The 21,756-nt window shown below is 31.6% G+C and overlaps 2 protein-coding genes across 2 annotated transcripts in view; one reads left to right on the forward strand and one right to left on the reverse strand.

Annotated features, from left to right (window-relative positions):
* Window positions 1-1,158: 1,158 nt before the first annotated feature.
* The window catches only part of LOC127716185 (caseinolytic peptidase B protein homolog), a 58,642-nt gene continuing 38,044 nt past the window's right edge, over window positions 1,159-21,756 (reverse strand). Inside the window, exons 12-16 of the mRNA XM_052222312.1 lie at window positions 5,390-5,546; window positions 4,880-4,953; window positions 3,611-3,730; window positions 3,003-3,107; window positions 1,159-2,344 (exon numbers count right to left, since the gene is read on the reverse strand). Of these exons, the coding sequence (XP_052078272.1) occupies window positions 2,102-2,344; window positions 3,003-3,107; window positions 3,611-3,730; window positions 4,880-4,953; window positions 5,390-5,546 (699 nt within the window). The 3' untranslated portion in view covers window positions 1,159-2,101. The remainder of the gene's footprint in view (window positions 2,345-3,002; window positions 3,108-3,610; window positions 3,731-4,879; window positions 4,954-5,389; window positions 5,547-21,756) is intronic.
* Window positions 16,495-20,884, forward strand: LOC127716202 (complement C1q-like protein 3). Its single transcript, XM_052222326.1, has 2 exons — window positions 16,495-16,934; window positions 20,340-20,884. Exons 1-2 carry the CDS (start codon window positions 16,595-16,597, stop codon window positions 20,732-20,734), a joined length of 735 nt encoding a protein of 244 aa, XP_052078286.1. The 5' UTR covers window positions 16,495-16,594; the 3' UTR covers window positions 20,735-20,884.

Here is a 21,756-nt window from a genome sequence, read left to right on the forward strand (position 1 = left end):
ATTCTCTCTTCCTTTTTAAGTTTCTGAAAAAAATGGATAAAAATAGTCTTTCAAGTGCAAAAACTCACATAAGTGATCAATTGAAGACTTCAGGCATGTTGACTTATCATAGACCTTACTTTATTTATCATTTTTACTTATTGTTCACTGCGAAAATGCAAAAAATGGATAAAAATCATCCTTCAAGGGCAATAACTCCTAAAAAGGATTAATTGACCAGTTCATTTATGCATATATCTTATAATTCTAGTTATTTAAGTTTTCAGACAACAATGACAGGCGCAGAGTGATGGTAAAAGTAGTGGTCAAATGACTTGAAAATGCTCTAGGCTACAATAACTTTAAACTTTTGAAAATTAAATGTGGCTTCATTATGGATTTATCATTGAAATTCATTCTATAAATACATTCGCTTATTTCTTTTAATCAAACACTGTTAATTCATATGACCTTGAACTATGATATGGTGACCTCAAAATCAATATGGATCTTCTTATAATTACATGTGACTATATAAAAGAAAGGTTGCAATCTAATATAAAGTATTTGTGTAAGCATGGAAACATTAACAACTGACTGACTAATGAATGCAACCCCCCTAACTTTGTAGGGAGGGGTATAAAAAAGGATGTATCATTCAGATAACTGTACATGTCTGGACATGTAAAATATATAAAAATAAGGAGATTTGGTATGGTTGCCAATGAGACAACTATCCACCAAAGATCTAATAAAGTGGATGTAAGCAATGATAGGCAACTGTACTGTCTTCAACAAAGAGAATAAAATACTCCGCTGGGTTCTGCTTGATACGACTGCAGAGGTCGAACCCTGAACAGTTGGGGCAAGTATGGGCACAACATTCAAGCTTGATACAGCACTGAATTTGGATTGTGATTAGATATTTGACACAGCATAGGTTTCTGACACAGAATGAATGTGGTATAAGAACTTAAAAATTTTTAATTTACCTATTCAAACCATATCATTATTATTTGCTTTTATATAAGAATCAGAAATAACCAATTTAAAATGGAAAATTTTAAAGAAAAAAAAAGGAAAAAAAAAATCCCTCCCTCAAATTTTTTTAACCCCCTTATGATTCATCACCCCCAAACTCAATCCCAGCCTTCCCTTTGTGGTATGGTACCTTGCAGTACAATTTCAGAGAGATACACACTTGAACACAAGTTATTGTCTGGAAACTAGAAAAATGCTTATTTTTGGCCCCTTTTTGGCCCCAAAATTCCTAAACATTTTGGGCAATTACCCCCAAACTCAATTCCAGCTTTCCCTTTATCATATGGAACCTTGTAGCACAATTTCAGAAAAATCCATATACTTACACACAAGTTATCGTCATGAAACTAGAAAAATGCTTGTTTTTTGCCCCTTTTTTGGCGCCTAATTCCTAAAATTTTGAGGCAATTACCCCCAAAATCAATCCCAGCATTCCCTTTGTAATATGGAACCTTTTGGTACAATGCCAGAGAGATCCATACACTAACACACAAGTTATGTCTAGAGGTTACAAAAATGCTTATTTTTGGCCCCTTTTTGGCCCCTAATTCCTTACCTGTTGGTACCATAACCCCGAAAATCAATCCAAACCTTCCTTTTATGGTATTGAACCTTATGGTAAAATTTCATAGAGATCCATTCACTTTAACTAAAGTTAGAGTGCGAAACCAATGTGTCTTGGGACGACTAAGATGACGACGACGCCAACGTCATACCAATATACGACCGCAATTTGCGGTCGTATAAAAATCCATACCGTATAGTTGGCTATAAAAGGCCCTGACATGCCAATTATGAAACAATTCGATCAAGAAAACTATTGGACTAATTTATAACAAAACAATTAAGGAAAAACAAATATGACAGACATGAACCAATAACAACCACTGAACTACAGGCTCCTGACTTGGCATGGGCCCATAAAGAATGTGGCGAGGTTAAACATGTTTGTGAGCGCTCAACCCTCCCCCTAACCTGGGACAGTGGTTTATCAGCACATGAAAACAAACTATAAAAATCAGTAGAAAAAAATTTGCAATGATAATATCTTCTACACAAAGAATTAGAGAACAGATATTGATTACTTAAAGCCAATATCAAATGGGTTTTCTTCATTCTTAAAATTAATATCAATATATTCTTCTTTCTTTCCTTTCTTTTGAAGTTGTAGTGATATAGTAGGAACATTTTTGTCTTTATCTGATTGTTCTGTCGATTTGATCAAATCGTGAGAATGTGAAGCAGCAAGTTTGATCACACAACCTTTCTGTATTAGTCCTCTCTCATGAGCCATGGCAAGCTGGGTAACCACTCTTCTCTCTACCTGTAAAAGTAATAAGAATTGTAATGAACTATATAATGCCATTGCTGGTGGATGTTTCCTCCACCAGGGTATCACCAGCCAAGTAGTCTGCACTTTTGTGTTAACATGAAATATAAGTGATATGTTCTTGTTTTATGAATAAACATTTTTTGTTTAAAAATGTTGAATAACTCAAATACTTTAAGGTTTTTCTACCCCTTGCATCCTTTGCTGTAGCCGCATTTGTCACAACTTTTCAGAATTTCAATTTTTTTATGAGCTTCAACTTCATAAATGATTTGGACTTCCAACTTTTCTATATTGAGCGTCACTGATGAGTCTTATGTAGAGGAAATGTGCATCTGGCGTAACAAATTATAAGCTTAGTATCTGATGAGTTAACAGCACATGGTAGGGTTGGAAAATTAAGCCTCAGCATTTTCCCCTATGAATGGAGGCAGCAGACATATTTTTTTTTCTTAGATCATAGCATTTACCTACATGGGTTTTGTACATAATACCTCCCCCACAACCTTTGATGCCCCCTGAAGAGGGGAGATGAAAAAAACAAAAAATCCAATTATAAGAAGAGAGCAATTTTTCAGAGATGTCATTCCTTACCACAATTCCAAATATTTAAGGACTTCTAAAAATAATTGTTTGGAAGTTTCTTTCTTACCTCATATTTGATTGATCTAGCCCCATAGTGGACATCGTAGCCATCAGCCAAAATATCAACAACATTGTGATCCCATAACAACTTCATATTGTGTTTCTTCTCTGCCTGAAATATTACAGTTATTTTATTAATACATACAAGTCTACATTGAACACATTTGGCACTGATTATTTCTTTCAGAATTGACAGGTGTTGATTTTTCTTAGATTAACTTGTTAACTTGCTACAACAAAATTCTGTAAGTTCCTTTATCAAACTACATTATCTGAGTAATCTCCCCTGATTTAATACAGATTTAGAATTTTGATTCGATGAAAACAAATACCTATACAAAAGATTTCAAATAAGATATAACTGTAAAAAATATAAATTTTTTACCCATTATTTGCAGCTATTTGTTAATTTTGTCCTCCACTCTCTCACCACTTTTTTCCTTGCAAAGTTCAAAGTTGTGTCATTGCTGCATGAAGTCTGTACTTTTATGAACAGAAACCCACCTTATCTCAACAGATATTGCTTCAGTCAACTCTTGTATTCATATCATCTAATGAAAATTTCTATAGTGCTACATACAGGTTCCCAGCAGGCTACATTTGCTAAGTGCTTACCTGTTCAGACCAATATTGTAGTTCTTTTGTGACCAATTTTGATAGTTCAGATCTTGAGAAAGGTAGAAAGTAAACAATTTCATTTATTCTACCTAAAAATTCATCTCGTCTGAAATGTCTCTGAAAGTAAATAAATTATTTTGTAAAAAAAGGAAGAATGTGTTTGAGGACAAGAATGCCCTCCCTCAAGCTTTGCAATGAGAACTGAATGGATGGATGGAATGGAAAGACAGAAGGATGGAAAGACAGAAGGACAGATGGTCAGGGTAACATTTAATCCCCCCGTCCCCTATGGCGGGGGCATAAACTATTCAAAATTTGCATCAACAGCAAGCTCAGCAGATGTTCTCATCTCCAAAGGCTGAAAAAAGGCTCAAAATTGGTTAATTTGGAGTCAGTCATATCAATTTCCAAGAACTCAAAATTTGTGTATATATGAAGCATCTTCTCTTTAAAAAACTAATTAACGAAAATAACACTGTATAAATTGTGTGCTTTTACAGTATTTTTCTGGAATTACCTTCATCAGTAACGCTCAATTGTTATGCAAATGAAAACAAGGGATGTATAAATAATTACTGTAAATTATTGCTAGGTTTTTTCGACTGTGTAAGTACTGCAATAATAAGAACTCGCATTTTGATTTTGATACATGTATCTGTATGCCGTTTTTTCATGAAATTGCAATAATTAATCTAACATTTTATCCATTCTTCAAAAATTGCAATAATAATTTCTGAATTTATAGTATGAGCTGTGTCGCATAGAAATCGACCTTATGCAAAATTAATATTAATACATCTATTGAAGCTATTTTTGGTTGAAAAAATCTCTATGCAAAGTCTTAAACTGTTTGAAAATTGATTTGATATATGAGCCCTACAAAACAGACCAAATTTCATCTTTTATTTCGTATTTGATTGTTCCAAAATCAATTAAAGTCTTTACATGTATATGTATACATGCACTTGCATAAGGTCGATTTTTATCCGACGCGGCTCGTATGTAGATTCTTGTCTCATCTATATATGTTCCAACCGTTGCCAATCTTTTTCAATAAATACCCAATAACAACAACATCAAGTATCATGTCTCTGATGACATAATAAAAGAAATCTAATTTTTTTGGTTGGTCTCAGTTAACATTTTTAGTCATCTTTTTTTTTCTTATTAAGAAGGGTTTTTTTTTCTCTCATAAATTCATGATTCACTTATACCTTTGAAATCTACAAATTTTGTTTTACGACCAATAATAACTTATCCAATTACTTTCAAAATGGGTCTCACAACTTGGTCTTTAAACCTTCTGGATATAGTTATTCTTTCTGATGATTCTAAATCCTCTGCAAAATGGAAATTGAAGTAATTATATATAAACAAATATAAAAAAAAAAGAAATTAAAAGTCATAGGAAACAGGTTTCTGGGTGATAATAATGTTAACAAAATTATCGAAACAATGCATGCATTAGAGCAAGTTTGCTCTATAAACTTTGACATCTTTTTTGGGACTCTTAGGGATGTAGGATGTCAGAGTGCAGTCCAAAATTAAACATGGTAATTACACTCTCAGAATTGAGGCAGACAGTTTTTACTTTGAAATCATTAAAAGATCTATTTTCAAGTAGATAAATCATATATCATTCATTTTTTTATTTATTTTGTATTTAAAAATTGACATACAAATGCCATAAAGCACAAATATTCGTTATTTATGCTGTTGGTTTTTTTTCTCATTGGTATATCACCCACACTTTCTTTTTACTCATATTTAACAAACCAAGTTTTCCTGTATGTTTCTGTTTATCCATTTCATCAGCTTCTTTCCTCAGTTGTAATGCATGCTCAGCTATAACCTCACTAGCTAAGTTGGAAGTCATGATAAATATGGCATCTTTACATTCTATTGTCTTCCCTTTGCCATCTGTCAACCTTCCCTGAACAAAATGAAATAATGCCTTATAAATTTTATGAGTCAGGAGCACTTTTCTTCATCAGTCATACTAAAATTCCATAAGTTAATTGTCCCTCTGGTATCTTTCACCTAATTTTTACCTAAACTGTAGACTCTGTCAAATAGAATACCCAAAATGTCAGCAAAAAATATCCAATTACCCGATATATTCAATAATACAATAAATGTATATTCATTGAATTTTCTGCAATAAGATGACCTAATCCTGAGGTGTTATTAGCCCTGACCACTGCTATACATATATATAAAAGGGTTGGAGTCATTTTTTTTATTGACCGCGGATAAATTATTACGTTGTAATTGGTTTAACGCCGTCACGTGGTGACCCCTATGGATCCGTAGGGGGTTAGTAAATTTCATAGTGGGTTCATGACGTCACGGCTACTGTTAATGGTGACGTCATATCTCGATGTTTTTGTATTTCATTGTTTATTTTTCTACAAAGCGCTGCAGAAAAAGTATCGTGGTCATGTTGACTTATTTGTAGATCTTACTTTGCTGAACAATTTTGTTAATTACAGTTTATCTCTATCTATTATAACTTTCAAGATAATAACCATAATTTTCATAAAATTTTAACAAAATATTTACTTTGACCCTTTGACAAAAATAAAAAAAAAAATCAAAAAACTTGAACCAATCACTTTCTCAGAAAAATTTTATTGGATATACAGCAGTTTGACAAACACTAATTTTAATCATTGAGAAGCTTAATATTTCCTTAACAATACAATGTAATTAAAACGTTTAGATGATTTTTCAGAGTTATCTCCCTGTAGTGTTAGGTACCACCTTAATATCAGGAATTTAATAGTTAAAACATCTTGATTATATGAATGATATGTAGTGTTAAAATGATCAGGTGTAAAATCTACAAAATATTTATTCTATATATACTAAAGTAAAATGTTCAAATAATTCCATGAGATCAAAATGCCAAGCAGTAAAAATAATTTTGTTCCCTTGTAATTCAATTTGTTAATTCACTCACTGTTTACTAATTCCACACTTATTAGTTTATCATAGGTAAAATAAAAGAAGAAACACAAAGAATGAGGTGTAAAGAATGAGGTGTAAAGAATGAGGTGTAAAGAATGAGGTGTAAAGAATGACGGTAAAGAATGAGGTGTAAAGAATGAGGTGTAAAGAATGAGGTGTAAAGCAACACTTTATCTAAGAGAAATAGTAATATTTCCTCAAGGTTAAGTATAACATCACTCCTAGATGACAGATTCATTTTGTCATTGTGCACTTTTCATGTCATCATATACGATTGAAATCTTCTCCAAACTGTACAAAATTGTTGCTTTCATTATCAAACCACCAAAGCTAGATATAATAAAAATCATCATGATCATGGAGATCAAACACAGTGTAAAAACTAATCAGCATTGTTTATATAAACAACAGTCATTACAATGTATTTTTGATTATCCTTGAATACCAATCTATAATGAATGAGACCAAAACAAATACAAATACAAATCAAATAATTTCAAATTTTATTTTATTTCACATAAATTCACCTTTTATTTACATGAAAGATACAAATACATAAATAAAGGCAACAGTAGTAATACCGCTGTTCAATAGTTCAATAAATTGATTAAACGAAAAAAAATCCGGGTCACAAACCAAAACCGAGGGAAACACATCAACTGTAAGAGGAAAACAACGGATCAACAGAAACAATGAACTGCAACAAAACAAACTATTTGATAACAATTTACACTGCCATATTCCTGACTTGATACAGGACCTTTTAAGAAAAAATGGTGGGTTGAACCTGTTTTTTTGGCTAGCCAAACCTGCTGCTTATATGGCAATGTTAAAAATACTGCTAAAATGACAACAATACGTGACAGGAATGCAGTACAAATAAACACAAGAACACTCAGGATAGAGAAATACATAAAAAATTATAAAACCAAATTCCTTATATAATATATAAAGTTGACTTTTAAATAAAAATAAATTGCCAAATGAAACCTGGGTGAATTAGTCTTCTGATTTTTTGTACAGTTGGGTTGCTGGATTGCAAGATTCAAGGTTTCATTGTTTTCCATTGTATATCTAGCTAGTCTCTTTCATTGTACTAATTTATCATTGAGATTTTAACATTTTTCCTGAACCTTCAAAAAGCATTTATATTTATTAAAAATTGTGTATATTTTTCTCACATGAACAAAATATTTAAAATGTAAGACTTCACAATGTTTTAAATATTTTGAGAGGTGGAGAGCTGAGTTGGCAAACTTTTAGTGTGATGTTCATTTTCGCTGAACTAGTACACATTTTTGTTTAGGGGCAGGCTGAAGTTTGCCTCCAGTTGCGGGATTTTCTCGCTGTGTTGAGGACCCATTGGTGGCTGTTTTCTGCTCTTTGGTCGGGTTGTTGTCTCTTTAACACATTCCCAATTTCCATTCTTAATTTTATCAAATGTCTTTTTGTAAAATGTCTTATATTTTTTTTTTTTTTTGGCTGTGTCATAATGTCACATAAAAGGATGGCACAAAAATTTGATTTCATAATTGATCATTGAATTTCATCAAATAGAATTTCTTTTTACCACTTATCAATCAATAAAGAAAATTAATTGGCTATGAATTAGAACTAGAGGCTCTAAAGAGCCTGTGTCGCTCACCTGGGTCTATGTGCATATTCAACAAAGGACACTCTCCAACATTGAAGACAAGAATAGAATTCATAAGAAAAATCTCTGTTTTGTTGATCTTGTATTGCTGATTATCTAGTCTGTTTAGTTTCTCTCTATCTTCTTTAGTTTTTGCTCAAAACACAAAAGAGAGTAAACAAATCCTTATATTTAAGGGGCTGGGCAATCACTCCTATAAAGAGTGACAGCCTACTACCTTTATCAGCAAAATGTGACTTTTTAGTAGATCAGACAATTTCCTCTATATTGTCTTAATTGTAGATCTTGTCTTGCTGATTATTTTTGCCTATTTATTTTGTTTCTATCTATATATCTATTATAATTTTTAAGAAATAAGGCAAAAAAACGCAAAATATTGTGAAAATCATCATCAAAGGGCATAAATTCTCATAAGGAGTAGGCTGACGATTTCGACAATGTGACCTTATTTGTAGAACTCATCTTGCTGATAATTTTTGCAATTTTCATGTTTCTCTGTATCTATTATAGTTTTCAAGATAATATGCAAAAATGAAAAAAATGGTAAAATTTGTCATTTAAGGGCAATTACTCCTATTAGAAGTTGTCTAACAATTTTGACATAATAGACAGTTGGTAGAGCTCAACATTCTGAACATTTTTGCCTTGTCAGAATTTCTCTATTAATAACGGTTTTCAAAATAATAGACAAAACTTGCATTTTACCTCTGTTCTATTTTTAGCCATGTCGGCCATGTTGGTCAACAGGCGGGGTCATCGGACACATTTTTTAAACTAAATACCCTAAGGATGATTGTGGCCAAGTTTGGTTAAATTTGTCTCAGTAGTTTCAGAAGAGAAGATTTTTGTAAAAGATTACAAAAATTTACGAAAAATTGTGAAAAACTTATTTAAAGAGCAATAACTCCTTATAGGGTCAAATGACAATTTTGGTCATGTTGACTTATTTGTAGATCTTACTTTGCTGAACAATTTTGTTAATTACAGTTTATCTCTATCTATTATAACTTTCAAGATAATAACCAAAAACTGCAAAATTTCCTTAAAATTACTAATTCAGGGGCAGCAACCTAACAATGTGTTGTCTGATACGTCCAAAAATTTCAGGGCAGATAGATCTTGACCTGATGAACATTTTTACTGCTTTGCAGATTTGCTCTCAATTCTTTAGTTTCAGAGATAATAGCCAAAAACTGCATTTTACCCCCATGTTCTATTTTTAGCCATGGCGGCAATCTTGGTTGATGAACGGGGTCATCGGATACATTTTTTTAAACTAAATACCCTAAGGATGATTTAGTCCAAGTTTGGTTTTATTTAGCCCAGTAGTTTCAGAGGAGAAGATTTTTGTAAAAGTTAACATACGACGACGGACGACGGACGCCAAGTGATGAGAAAAGCTCACTTGGCCTATTTGGGCCAGGTGAGCTAAAAATAATGTTGGAATATACTCACACTGCATTTTCATTTGATAATATACTGATACAAACAAAAGATTAGAATACTTTTTTCAGTTCTGATAGAAAAATATGTTTGACTTTGCATGTTGCATTTTAAATCTAAAAAAATAAAAGTACAAACAGCTTATTCTTGTACATGTTATGTCTGTTACAGAATGTTTCCATCTGCGCATTTCAATATAAAGTTCTTACAAGTATGTTTAAAATAAAAGACAATTCATTAGTGGTAAGCTAAACAATTCCCTCATAGATTTTATAACAGCTAATTATATTCTTTTTGAGGTTTCTGAAACTATGTTTATAAAAGATTTTCCAATATAAATTTTAAGAACAGTCACAAGTCTTGATGATTTTCAAACCATTTTCATTTAAAGTGGTTAATTCTATGTAGGTTTTACAAACAATAAAAGTTCTCAAATTATTTTTATAAAGCTTTTTCCATTTGGATTTTATAAACAACATTTTGGAGGATTGTCAAACCATTGCTTTAAAACCTCCGTAAAACATAAATTGAACTTAAAACTTTGTACCTGCAACAGAGGTATGGTTTCCAAGATGGTAAACATGGTAAATGGACATACTCTTTTTCTTTTTGCTTTGATGCTGAATTTTCATCTGCAACTAGTAAATTCGTGTGAAAATGATACTTGTTCAAATTCTATTGATGTTCCCTTAATTTCAAAATTAAATGCACCCCTTAAAGCAGACTTAGACATTTCTGTTCTTACTGCACAACTGAAGGAACTGATAGGACACAAAGTAGAAGCGTCGGTCTCCAAAGCAGTGAAAGACCTTATACGACAAGAGGTGAAACTGGCAACAACAAATGTTGTGAAGAGAGTGAATAATGCTGTGGACTACTTACATACTAGTAACAATATTACAATGTCAACCTATATGCAAGAACTGAAAGGTAAGAATTATAATATTATTCTAAGGTGGTACATAACACTACAGGGAGATAACTCTGTAAAAATCAGCTGAATGTTTTAATCACGTTCTATTGTTAAGGAAATATTAATAAAATTGAGAATGCAAATGGGGAATGTGTAAAAGAGACAACAACCCGAACATAGAGCAGACAACAGCTGAAGGCCACCAATAAGTCTTCAATGCAGCGAGAAACTCCCGCACCCGGAGGCGTCCTTCAGCTGGCCCCTAAACAAATATGTATACTAGTTCAGTGATAATGGACATCATACTAAACTCCAAATTATACACAGGAAACTAAAATTAAAAATGATACAAGACTAACAAAGGCCAGAGGCTCCTGACTTGGGACAGGCGCAAAAATGCGGCGGGGTTAAACATGTTTTTTGAGATCTCAACCCTCCCCCTACATGCCCTTTACCTCTAGCCAATATAGAAAAAACAAACACACAACAGTATGCACAGTAAAACTCAGTATAAGAGAAGTCCGAGTCCGATGTCAGAATAGGAAACAAAAGAAAATAAAACAAATGACAATAATACATAAATAACAACAGACTACTAGCAGTTACTGACATGCCAGCTCCAGACCTCAATTAAACTGATTGAAAGATTATGTCTTCATCATATGAATATCAGGCACAATCCCTCCTGTTAGGGGTTTTTTATTATACCGTCATAAAATTTATGAGAATAACATAACCCGTGTCATGCCAACAACTGGTTTTAGAATAAATGTGTTTAATTCCGATGCAAAGACCCTATAAGTGAATCAGTATTAAAGCCAAAATATGCAATCTTTAATGACCTGACAACAGTATCGTAACTATATCCCTTCTTAATAAGTCTGTTTAAAGGCTTTGTTAGCTTTTGAGGTGAATACTGACATTTTTGTGCTTTGTAAAGAATATTACCATAAATGATTGGATGTGAAATACCCGAACGTATAAGATGTCTGCTTCTCAATGACCAAAATTAAATGTTTGTCATTTTAACTGCTATACATCCAATGAAATTTTGCCAATAAAGTGTGTGGTTCAATTTTTTGAAATTTTTATATTTTTGTCAAAGGGTCAAAATAAATATTTTAATTGTCCAAATTTTATGAAAATTAAACAAGCCAAATTAAGTTTATTCAAAGTGTTTGGGACCACCTTAACATTCAATTATATCAAAATACAGGATCAATCTTCTTTTTCAAAAGATAATTTGAAACTGGGGCATATAAAAAAGCTTACAAGATTAAAGATTTGATAGATTTTTAAATATGTGCAACCTCTTTTTGCTATTCTGAAAGCTTATATGTGCCAGCTGAGACTTCTATAGTCTCAGATGACAGATATTCAAGTTTAATGATTCTAATACATGTACTTTAATACTCACACTTGTCATTTAGTCATGAAAATTTTGTAATTCCCTTTACATGTTTTATAGTAGGACTCCATACATCACTTTGAAACATTTCCAATTACTAATTTAAATGAAAACTAAAAAAAAATGCTGTTGATGGATTCAGATTTAACCCTAATTCTTAATTGGAATCATAAATGTCAGTATCCCCCATTTTGATTTTTTTGAAAAGCACCACAGATTGTGAAATAGAATGGCTTCCCTTAAATTATAGTACAACATTTATTATATATACATATTCTATTATATAATCTCTTCAGATATCACCATTATGGCAGAGCATGCACATTGTACTATAAGGCCATGGGGGAAAACTCTGAATGTATTTTTAAAATGCCAAAAGTTTGGTAGTAATTGGGTCATTTAAGGGGCTTTCATTTTTTATATTGACATAAAATTGAGAATGGAAATGGGGAATGTGTCAAAGAGACAACAACCCGACCATAGAACAATGTAGAACAGACAACAGCAGAAGGTCACCAACAGGTCTTCAATGCAGCGAGAAATTCCCGCACCCGGAGGCGTCCTTCAGCTGGCCCCTAAACAAATATATATACTAGTTCAGTGATAATGAACGCCATAAATATAAATGTATTCTAAGCTTTAAAAACAAAAAGCAAAAACAAACACACACATGTTAATAGTGATTGAAATAGCCTGGAAATAGCAGGAAATTTAGATTACCAGTGAGTACTTGAAAGGAGTAGTTTCTATATAAGGCCCTAAAATGGCCCCTATTTCTAGCTAAAATTTCAAATTCGTATTTATTGATCAATATCACAATGTATCATAGTGTATACAATGACTTGATAGGAAATATGTCTTTTTCAAGTTTTTGTTGAATATTTACATAATTGCTTTCTAATAATGACATCATAAATCACATTCATTTTGATTTTCCACAAAAATTCCATGAAAATGGGTAAATTTCCATTGATCTTTTTGACAGGAAACATAGAGCACATGTGTCACAGAAAAAGATCTTTTATATTTTAACATAATGCTTGTTATGACATTTTACATATCTGCCTGGAATATTTAGTTTGTTGACACCTGGGCTCTATGTTTCTGAGCCCCTAATTTGGTTGGAATGCTGACAATTTAAGTCAAACTTCACCAAAATCTCTCTTTCTCTTTCATGACTTATTTGGGATGTAAAAATCAACACTTTGAATAAAATTTGACAAATATTGTTCTAATTAGCTTTCTCAAATCTCTTTTAATCAACTTAATTTTTTTTTATCTTGAAACACTGAACTAAATAAACGGGCCAACTAGGCCTTTAATGATCTTACTCCTTTTTTTATTTTTATTTCTTTTTTTAATTTTTACCAGGATATGAGAAAATGGATTCATTATATCATCTTGACTGTTTATAATCATTTGTTTTTTTGGTTTATTTACTTTACATTTTTTGTTTCAGAGACCATGATGAAGCCTGCTTTCTCTGCATTTCTTACCAAAACAGTTAACTCATTCAGTAGAAGTGACATTCTGAAATTTGATGATGTTCGCATTAATCTTGGAAGTCATTACAACCCAAAGACTGGAAAGTTTACTGCACCAAAATCTGGACTATACCATATATCATATAATCTGATGGGTTATGAAAAATCAACTGTTACGTTTCAGATAAACAAAAACAATGAAGCCTTTGTATTTGGCTATGCAGATGGCTCTGGATATGCCACATCACCTTCCTCAGTGTTAATGAAACTCAAAAAAGGAGATCAAGTATATATTATGCATAGATCAAAAAGAACTGAGAAAATAATTGGGCAACTTGAGCCATCATTCTTCTCTGGATATCTACTGCAACCAATATGAATTACCATAATATTTGGGTTTTTTTTGTATCAATGTTACAAAATTTTTTTTCAAAAGAAAGAAAAATTATGACTTTATAGAAGATTATTAAAGCTATTTTGCATCTTTAAAGAATCCATTTCATTTATAGCTTAATCTATGCTATATCATTTAAGGTGGTACCAAACACCTTGACTAAAATTAATTTGGATCGTTTAATTTTCATAAAATTTTGACAAAATATTTACTTTAACCCTTTGACAAAAGTATAAAAATTTCAAAAAACTTGAACCAATCACTTTCTCAGAAAAAAATCATTGGATATATAGCAGTTTGACAAACACTAATTTTGAGCATTGAGAAGCTTAATATTTCCTGAACAATAGAATGGGATTAAAACATTCAGCTGATTTTTAAAGAGTTATCTCCCTGCAGTGTTATGTACCACCTTAAGGAATGACTGTAATTAATGTGCACCACATTTTTGAGGTTATTTCTTCATAGACGGAAAAAATATTACAGTAATTCCTTTATGATTTAATTCTTAATTCCATTTATAAGGAGTAAATCATGAAAAGAACGTTAATGACATCACGGTCACATGACAAAATTATGTCTATGAGCTGATAGACAAAAAACTTTCAGCCAATCAGAAGACATGTTACATCCAAAATTAAATTATTTATAAATAACGTATATCATCTCATTTACAATCATACATTTAAGAAGCAAACAATTTTCCTGAAAGTGGTAAATTAATGATATCTAAATTTCACAGGAAGATATTTTCAAAAGCATATGGGAAGCCTAGCATAAATATTCACTGATTCATACATTTGAATCAATACAAATATTTAAATATCTATGGCTAACATTCTGTATATGGACTGACCTGTTGCACAAATACTAGGTAACATACTGAAATTTGATTCATTTAACAAGACATTTGTCAGATCTAAAGCGTAGTAGTGAAAAATGTAGCTAGAACAATCCTGTTGTCTTTATGTGCCAAATAAAGCAACAAAGTGATATTTTGTGAAATGTCAATTTGAAGTTATGTCACAATTTGGATCTCGCTTAGGGATGGAAAATGCGTTTTATCATGTTTATTTTTGTGTTTACTTTTTCATAACTATGAATGTACCCAGCTGTATAAAACAATATAAGGTCAATGTTAGAAAATGTTTTTTTTTTTGTATTCGGCACAAAACAGTTAAAACAGTAAACCTCTCCCTTCCCCAGTTTCTAAGCCTCATACAAATACAGTTGATACGTTTCTGACATTAACCTAATAATGTATGTATCTACCATCATCCCTTCTCAAATTATCCCTGTATGTAACTTACATAAAATATAAATCTTCCCAAAAGATAAAATTTATCCAACAGGATATTTGCACAATTTCATTTTATTACGAAGTTAGCAAAAAATTTACATCACCCAGGATCCATGCCCAGTTTTTATCAGAAGTACCTGTTTTTTGCACTGCAGAAATACTAGGAAACATGCTGGGCACTTTTATATATATGCAATTGAAGCTAAAGGAATGTTGATTTTTTTTCAAGTCACAAGTCATCAAAAAGTTTTGTTTAGACATACAATGGTTTTCATCGTATTTGTACTTTAGAGCTATGAATGCCTGAAATTCCAACATAGAAAGCAAAAGGACCATGAATTACAGGTTTTATTTCAAAGCACAATTGTGACGTGTTTTATAGATTACCTAAAATATCCTTAGACTAAATGTTTATTAGATAAACTTAGACCTTGACATATTGTATAGACACTTGTCTAATGTTGAAGGCTATTTCAAACTCTTGATATCATTTAGTTATCTAAGTTGTTGGGTTGCTGTCTCATTAATATATAGTATATCATTAGTATATGTATACTGAAAATAGCTCGTAAGTTAACATATGTTGTAAAATATCTGTCAGCTAACAAGGGGATTTACAAAACACTTTTTTTTAATTGAAAGGTAGCATGGCATTATAAATAGTGTAAAAATCAAACAAGTATTAAGGTGGTACATAACACTATAGAGAGATAACTCTGTAAAAATCAGCTGCACGTTTTAATCATTTCTATTGTTAAAGGAAATATTAAGCTTCTCAATGATCAAAAATATCCAATGAAATTTTTCCAATAAAGTGTGTGGTTCAAGTTTTTTGAAATTTTCATATTTTTGTCAAAGGGTCAAAGTAAATATTTTGTTGAAATTTTATGAAAATTAAACGAGCCAAATTTATTTTAGTCAAGGTTACCATCTTAATAATTTCTTTACAGTGCACACAGAAAAAATCTTCCAAAGATTAAATTAAGTTATGAACCTTAACTTTAGTCTAATTCTTCAATGCTACATTTCTTAGTGAATCATTGCCATCCTGGCATATATATCAGCATTAATTTAATTAAATTCTTACAAACACATCTAAAATTACGCTAATTCATTTGATAATTAAGTGTCTAAGTGGTAAAAACACTTAATATTTTGGAAGTTTTTCAAAAAATATTTATAAAATCTATATCATGTAGATTTAACAAACAAATATAATTTGTGAGGATGGTAAAGCCATTTTCATTAAAAGCATTTCTGTGTAAAGCAGTAAATACTCTGTAGGTTTCATCAAATGATAAAAGCTTTTCCCATCTGTATGTAATAAGCAGCATTTTAAACAATTTTCAAATGATTGCTATAAAAACTCTGCAAAACATAAATTGAACAGAAAATATTGTACCTGCAACAGAGATATGGTTTCCAAGATGGTGAATGGACATAATCTTTTTCTTTTGGCTTTGATGCTGAATTTTCAGTTACATTTTGTGACTTCGTGTGAAGATGACAATTGTTCAAATGCTTTTGACGTTCCCTTAATTTCTATATTGAATGCACCTCTTAAAGCAGAGCTGGACATTTCAATTCTTACTGCACAACTGAAAGAGCTGATAAGACACGAAGTACAAGCCTCAGTCTCAAAAGCAAATAAAGGCCTTGTGGAAAATATTGTGGATACAAGTGTAAAAACTGCTGTGGACAATTTAAAGACTTATACCAATATTACAATAACAGCCTACAAAGAAGAACTGAAAGGTAAGAATATTATTGGCATTTTACATTTATTTCAATCAAAGAAACAATTATATATAAAAGTTAAGTATTGGAAAATAGAGTAAAAATAGGCTAAAAAAGAAGATATTTGTTCAAATAGTTTAAAAGATCTGAACTTTTATAGAATGAAATTATTTATTCCCTCCCAATGGCCCAAGCAGAACTGTTTCATCACAATTTTTATTTATATTTATTTTTAAACTTAATTTCAAATTATTTTTTTTTAGGGAGGGGGGGGGGAATCTGGGGGATAGGTTTCCAATAAAGTCATGATTGATGCAATTGTTTTGTATGTGGAACTTTTCAATATATTCAATGAACATCTAATATAAAAATTCCTGAATTTAAGCGGTACCTATCAGTAGCATAGGAGAGTTAAATTACAGTGTACTGCCTCCTAATGAGCGGCTTGTAGTCTTTCAAGACGTCATAATTATTTGAACTACCAACTACCCATAATATAAAAATTTTCCTTTTACTAAAATAAGTCTTACAAAATTCTAAGGAAAGAGTGGACACACTTAAATGTCTCGCCTGCTTTAATGTTTATGACTACCAGTAAATTCTATATTGCAAGTCATGCATGGTAATACTGCTGGTATCACATTAAGTTATCAATGATTAATTGTTCATGAGAAAACGGTCAAGGTCATATTAACACGATCGCAGATGGGAATATTTTTCAGCTTATAATCATTTTATACAATCAATATAGTTTTTTTTGTACAACAAAAATTGATTATTAATTAAAAAAAAAACTAATGTAATCTGATCTATGAAAACAATGACGTCAAGGTCAGATGAATCTTTTAAAAAGATATGTACTCCTCAATTCAGTTCATTAACCAAATATATTGTTTACTTATTTTTTGATAAAATCAAATCACAAAACATTAACATGAACATTGACCAATGAATCATGAACAAAATGTCATGGTCTAATGAACCCTCTTAGCTGGACATATAAAATTTACAATAATTCTATAATAGAAAAAAAGGATGTGCAGTACCCATCCATGACACAATATCAGATTGATTGATTGATTGTTGGTTGCTTAAGGCCAAATAAATGAATATGTGTGGTTCCAGTTGTAAAACTCAATGTTAACTAATGTACTGATTCACCAAGCTGTCTTCATCTGTTGGGTGCCCGTTCGAACTCCTCGTATAATAATCGATATGAATTCACAATCCCCCGGGTCAAGCTAAAAACCAAACTTCGGAACATCCTAATAACATGAATATATACGTATACGGAACTCAACACCACTTACATCCTTAAAAAAAATAGGGTCGGTCGGTTAGCAGTTTTATTTTTTTTAATTTTTTTTTGGGGGGGGGATTGGCAAAATTCTGGAAAAAAATCCTGTGTTAAGGGAGTCGGATTCCAGTATTATACATGTCCATACCTGAAGTTCGCCATTTTCAAAGTGTTTGGTTGTAAAATAAACAGAAATGTTACGTTTTCAGTTGATTTTGTTGCATTCTATTAAGAATTTGTTGCATTTTAGCCATAGTGGATACTTCTGATGGAAATTCAGATTACAGAAGTCTGTGAATTTAATTATTTCAATTCACATTCCTCAAAATTTGATCGTTTGAAAATTTATTTTTTCGGAAATGAAAAAAAAGTTCTAGGGTCAGGGGTTTTAACTAGGGTCGGTCTGGTAACTGGAACCACACATATAGTTTTATTTGGCCTTAATGTCAAATGCACAATTTCAGAACATGCACAGCAAAAAACACAAAAAGCGAAGGAACAGTATACACCATAATATATAGTTGAGCTATTATTTATATAGTAATTAAGAAACTGACCTCATCTCAGAACACTTTATTCTGATAAATCAAACATAAAAAGGAGGTCATGGTAATAGGAACTCTGTCTAACAGACATTTGACTTCTTATAAAGTTACGTTATATTCATTCTATAGATATTTTATATTTGACTAGAATAGCTAGTGTAAACAAGAAAGCCGTTATATCATGAAAACTCAATGTTAATCATTTAACCATGAAAATGCAGTCAAGGTCAGATGAAACCTGTCAGACAGACATGTACACCATACATTTGTTCTATAGACTTCAATTTAATGTAGTTATCAAACAAGAGGCTCTCAAGAGCCTGTGTCGCTCTATCGCCTGCATTTACGGTTGTTTTTTTAAATCATGTTAAATAAGGTTAAAATCATAAGTATAGATTATTAGATATTAGATATTATTAAATACTATAATGATATTTAAGATAGTAACCAAAAACTGCAAAATTTCCTTAAAGTTACTAATTCTGGAGCAGCAACCCAACAACGGGTTGTCTGAAAATTTCAGGTCAGATAAATCAAAACCTGATAAAGATTTTAACCCGATGTCAGATTTGCTCTAAATGCTTTATATATGTTTCGGATATATAAGCCAAAAACTGCATTTTACCCATATGTTCTATTTTTAGCCATGTCGGCCATCTTGTTTTTTCAAGCGGGATCATCGGACACATTATTTTAACTAGATACCTTAATGATGATTGTGGCCAAGTTTGATTAAATTTGGCCTAGTATTTTCAGAGAAGATTTTTGTAAAAGATAACAAAAATTTATGAAAAATTGTTAATAATTGACTATAAAGGGCAATAACTCCTTAAGTGATTGATTGACAATTTGGTCATGCTGACTTATTTGTAGATTTTAATTCGCAGAACATTATTGCTGTTTAATTACTGTTTATTACTATCTTTAATAATATTCAAGATAATAACCAAAAACTGCAAAATTTCCTAAAAATTACCAATTAAGGGGCAGCAACCCAACAACTGGTTGTCTGATTCGTCTGAAAATTTCATGGCAGATCGATCTCAACCTTATAAACATTTTCACCCCTGTCAGATTTGCTCTAAATGCTTTAGTTTCAGAGATAAACCAAAAACTGCATTTTACCCCTATGTTCTATTTTTAGCCATGTCGGCCATCTTTTTTTTGGGTGGGGATCATTGGACACATCTTTTTAAAATATATACCTTAATGATGATTGTGGCTTAGTTTGATTAAATTTGGCCCAGTAGTTTCAGAGGAGAAGATTTTTGTAAAAGTTAACGACGACGTACGAGAACGCCAAATGATGAAAAATGCTCACTTGACCCTTCAGGCCAGGTGAGCTAAAAAAGAGAAAATGACCAAATCCTAAAAACATTAATCAATATGCCATGAGCATGAGATCAAGGTCAGGCAAACCCTATTGGACAGACATGTACTCATTACATTCATTCAAAATATGAATGCATCAAATATAAAGCTGACCTATGACTTTTATAATTGACAATTTAAATTTCCATGTTCAACCAAACAAGCTTTTTTCAAATTTTAGTTGGATATACTTTAAATTTATTGTTTCAGAGACAACAGCTAAGACTGCATTCTTCACCTTTCTTAAGAGAAGCAGGACATTTAGCGGTAGCGATATTCTGAAATTTGATGATGTGCAGATAAATCAAGGAAATAGTTACAACCCAAACACTGGAAAGTTTACTGCACCAAGATCAGGACTATACCATATATCATGTAGTCTGATGGGAAGTTTTTCTACTGCTAGTATCATTTTTCAGATTAAAAAGAATGGTGAATTATTTCTAAACGTATATGCTCATGACTCAGGTTGGACAACTCAATCAGTTTCACTATTAATGGAACTTATGAGAGGTGACAAGATTTATGTCAAGCACATAACTAGTAGAAAAGAACTTGTAAACGGAAACAGACAGTCTTATTTTTCTGGTTTTCTTTTGCAATAAAAGCAAAACAGATGACTGAAAAAAATGTCCCAGAATTTCTGGAGTGTTATTCATTACTGTAAAAAAGACCATGGAATTTTAAAGATTTCTTTACCTTCAAAATGAGAGAGTTTAAAGAGTAACTTATAATAAACAAATGTATAAAAATAATTGCTTCTTGTTTTGAATGTTGCACTGAAACAGTTTCAATGGATTTTTACAAAGTTTAGCACTTAATAATCAGCATAAACTTTCCTATAATCAAAATAAATAAACTGCTTCGCCAAGCGCAGCTGGATACGACCGCCTAGGTCCAACCCTGAACAGTTGGGGCAAAAATGGACCCAATATTCAAGCTTGATACAGGTCTGAATTTGGATTGTAATTAAATATTTGACACCTTATAGGTTTCTGACACAGAATAAATGTAGTCAAAGAACTTAAATAAAATGCTCCGCTGGGGCGCAGCTTGATACGACCGCAGGGGTCAAACCCTGAACAGTTGGGGCAAGTATGGACACAACATTCAAGCTTGATACAGCACTGAATTTGGATTGTAATTAAATATTTGACACAGCATAGGTTTCTGACACAGAATGAAAGTGGTCTAAGAACTTATAATTTTTTAATTTACCTATTCATACATGTGATGGACTGTGAAACTCAGATCAGGAGATTGGGAAATTTTGGTCAGGAGATTAGGACTCAGATCAGGAGGTTTTTAATCGACATAAATTTTGTCGTAAATGTAACCGTTTGCTGTAAAAATGGTCTTTTAAAGTGTGTTTTCTTCAACTTTCCATCCAATTTATTATGTTTATAGTACCCTTGTACTTATAAAGTTTCTCCATCTTTATATTTTACATGTTCAATCTAACATTTTTTTTTTTCAGTATGTTCTTTAATTTTTTACTTCATATTCTATAAAACATTTATTGCAACCAGAACATTTGTTTAACTATCTGCAATTAGCTTTTGTTTGCATACTCAGAAAATCATTCTAACTGTAAAACAAGGGTCATAGTTATTATATAAATTTCAAT

Source organism: Mytilus californianus, unplaced genomic scaffold (genome assembly GCF_021869535.1).
Source record: "Mytilus californianus isolate M0D057914Y unplaced genomic scaffold, xbMytCali1.0.p SCAF_9, whole genome shotgun sequence".
NCBI lineage: Eukaryota > Metazoa > Mollusca > Bivalvia > Mytilida > Mytilidae > Mytilus > Mytilus californianus.

Bases quoted from the DNA above. Each gene is read 5' to 3' on its own strand.
- LOC127716202 (XM_052222326.1), top strand. From the start codon at position 16,595: ATGGTTTCCAAGATGGTGAATGGACATAATCTTTTTCTTTTGGCTTTG. The intron at 16,935-20,339 runs GTAAGAATATTA...TTATTGTTTCAG, and splicing joins CTACAAAGAAGAACTGAAAG to AGACAACAGCTAAGACTGCA.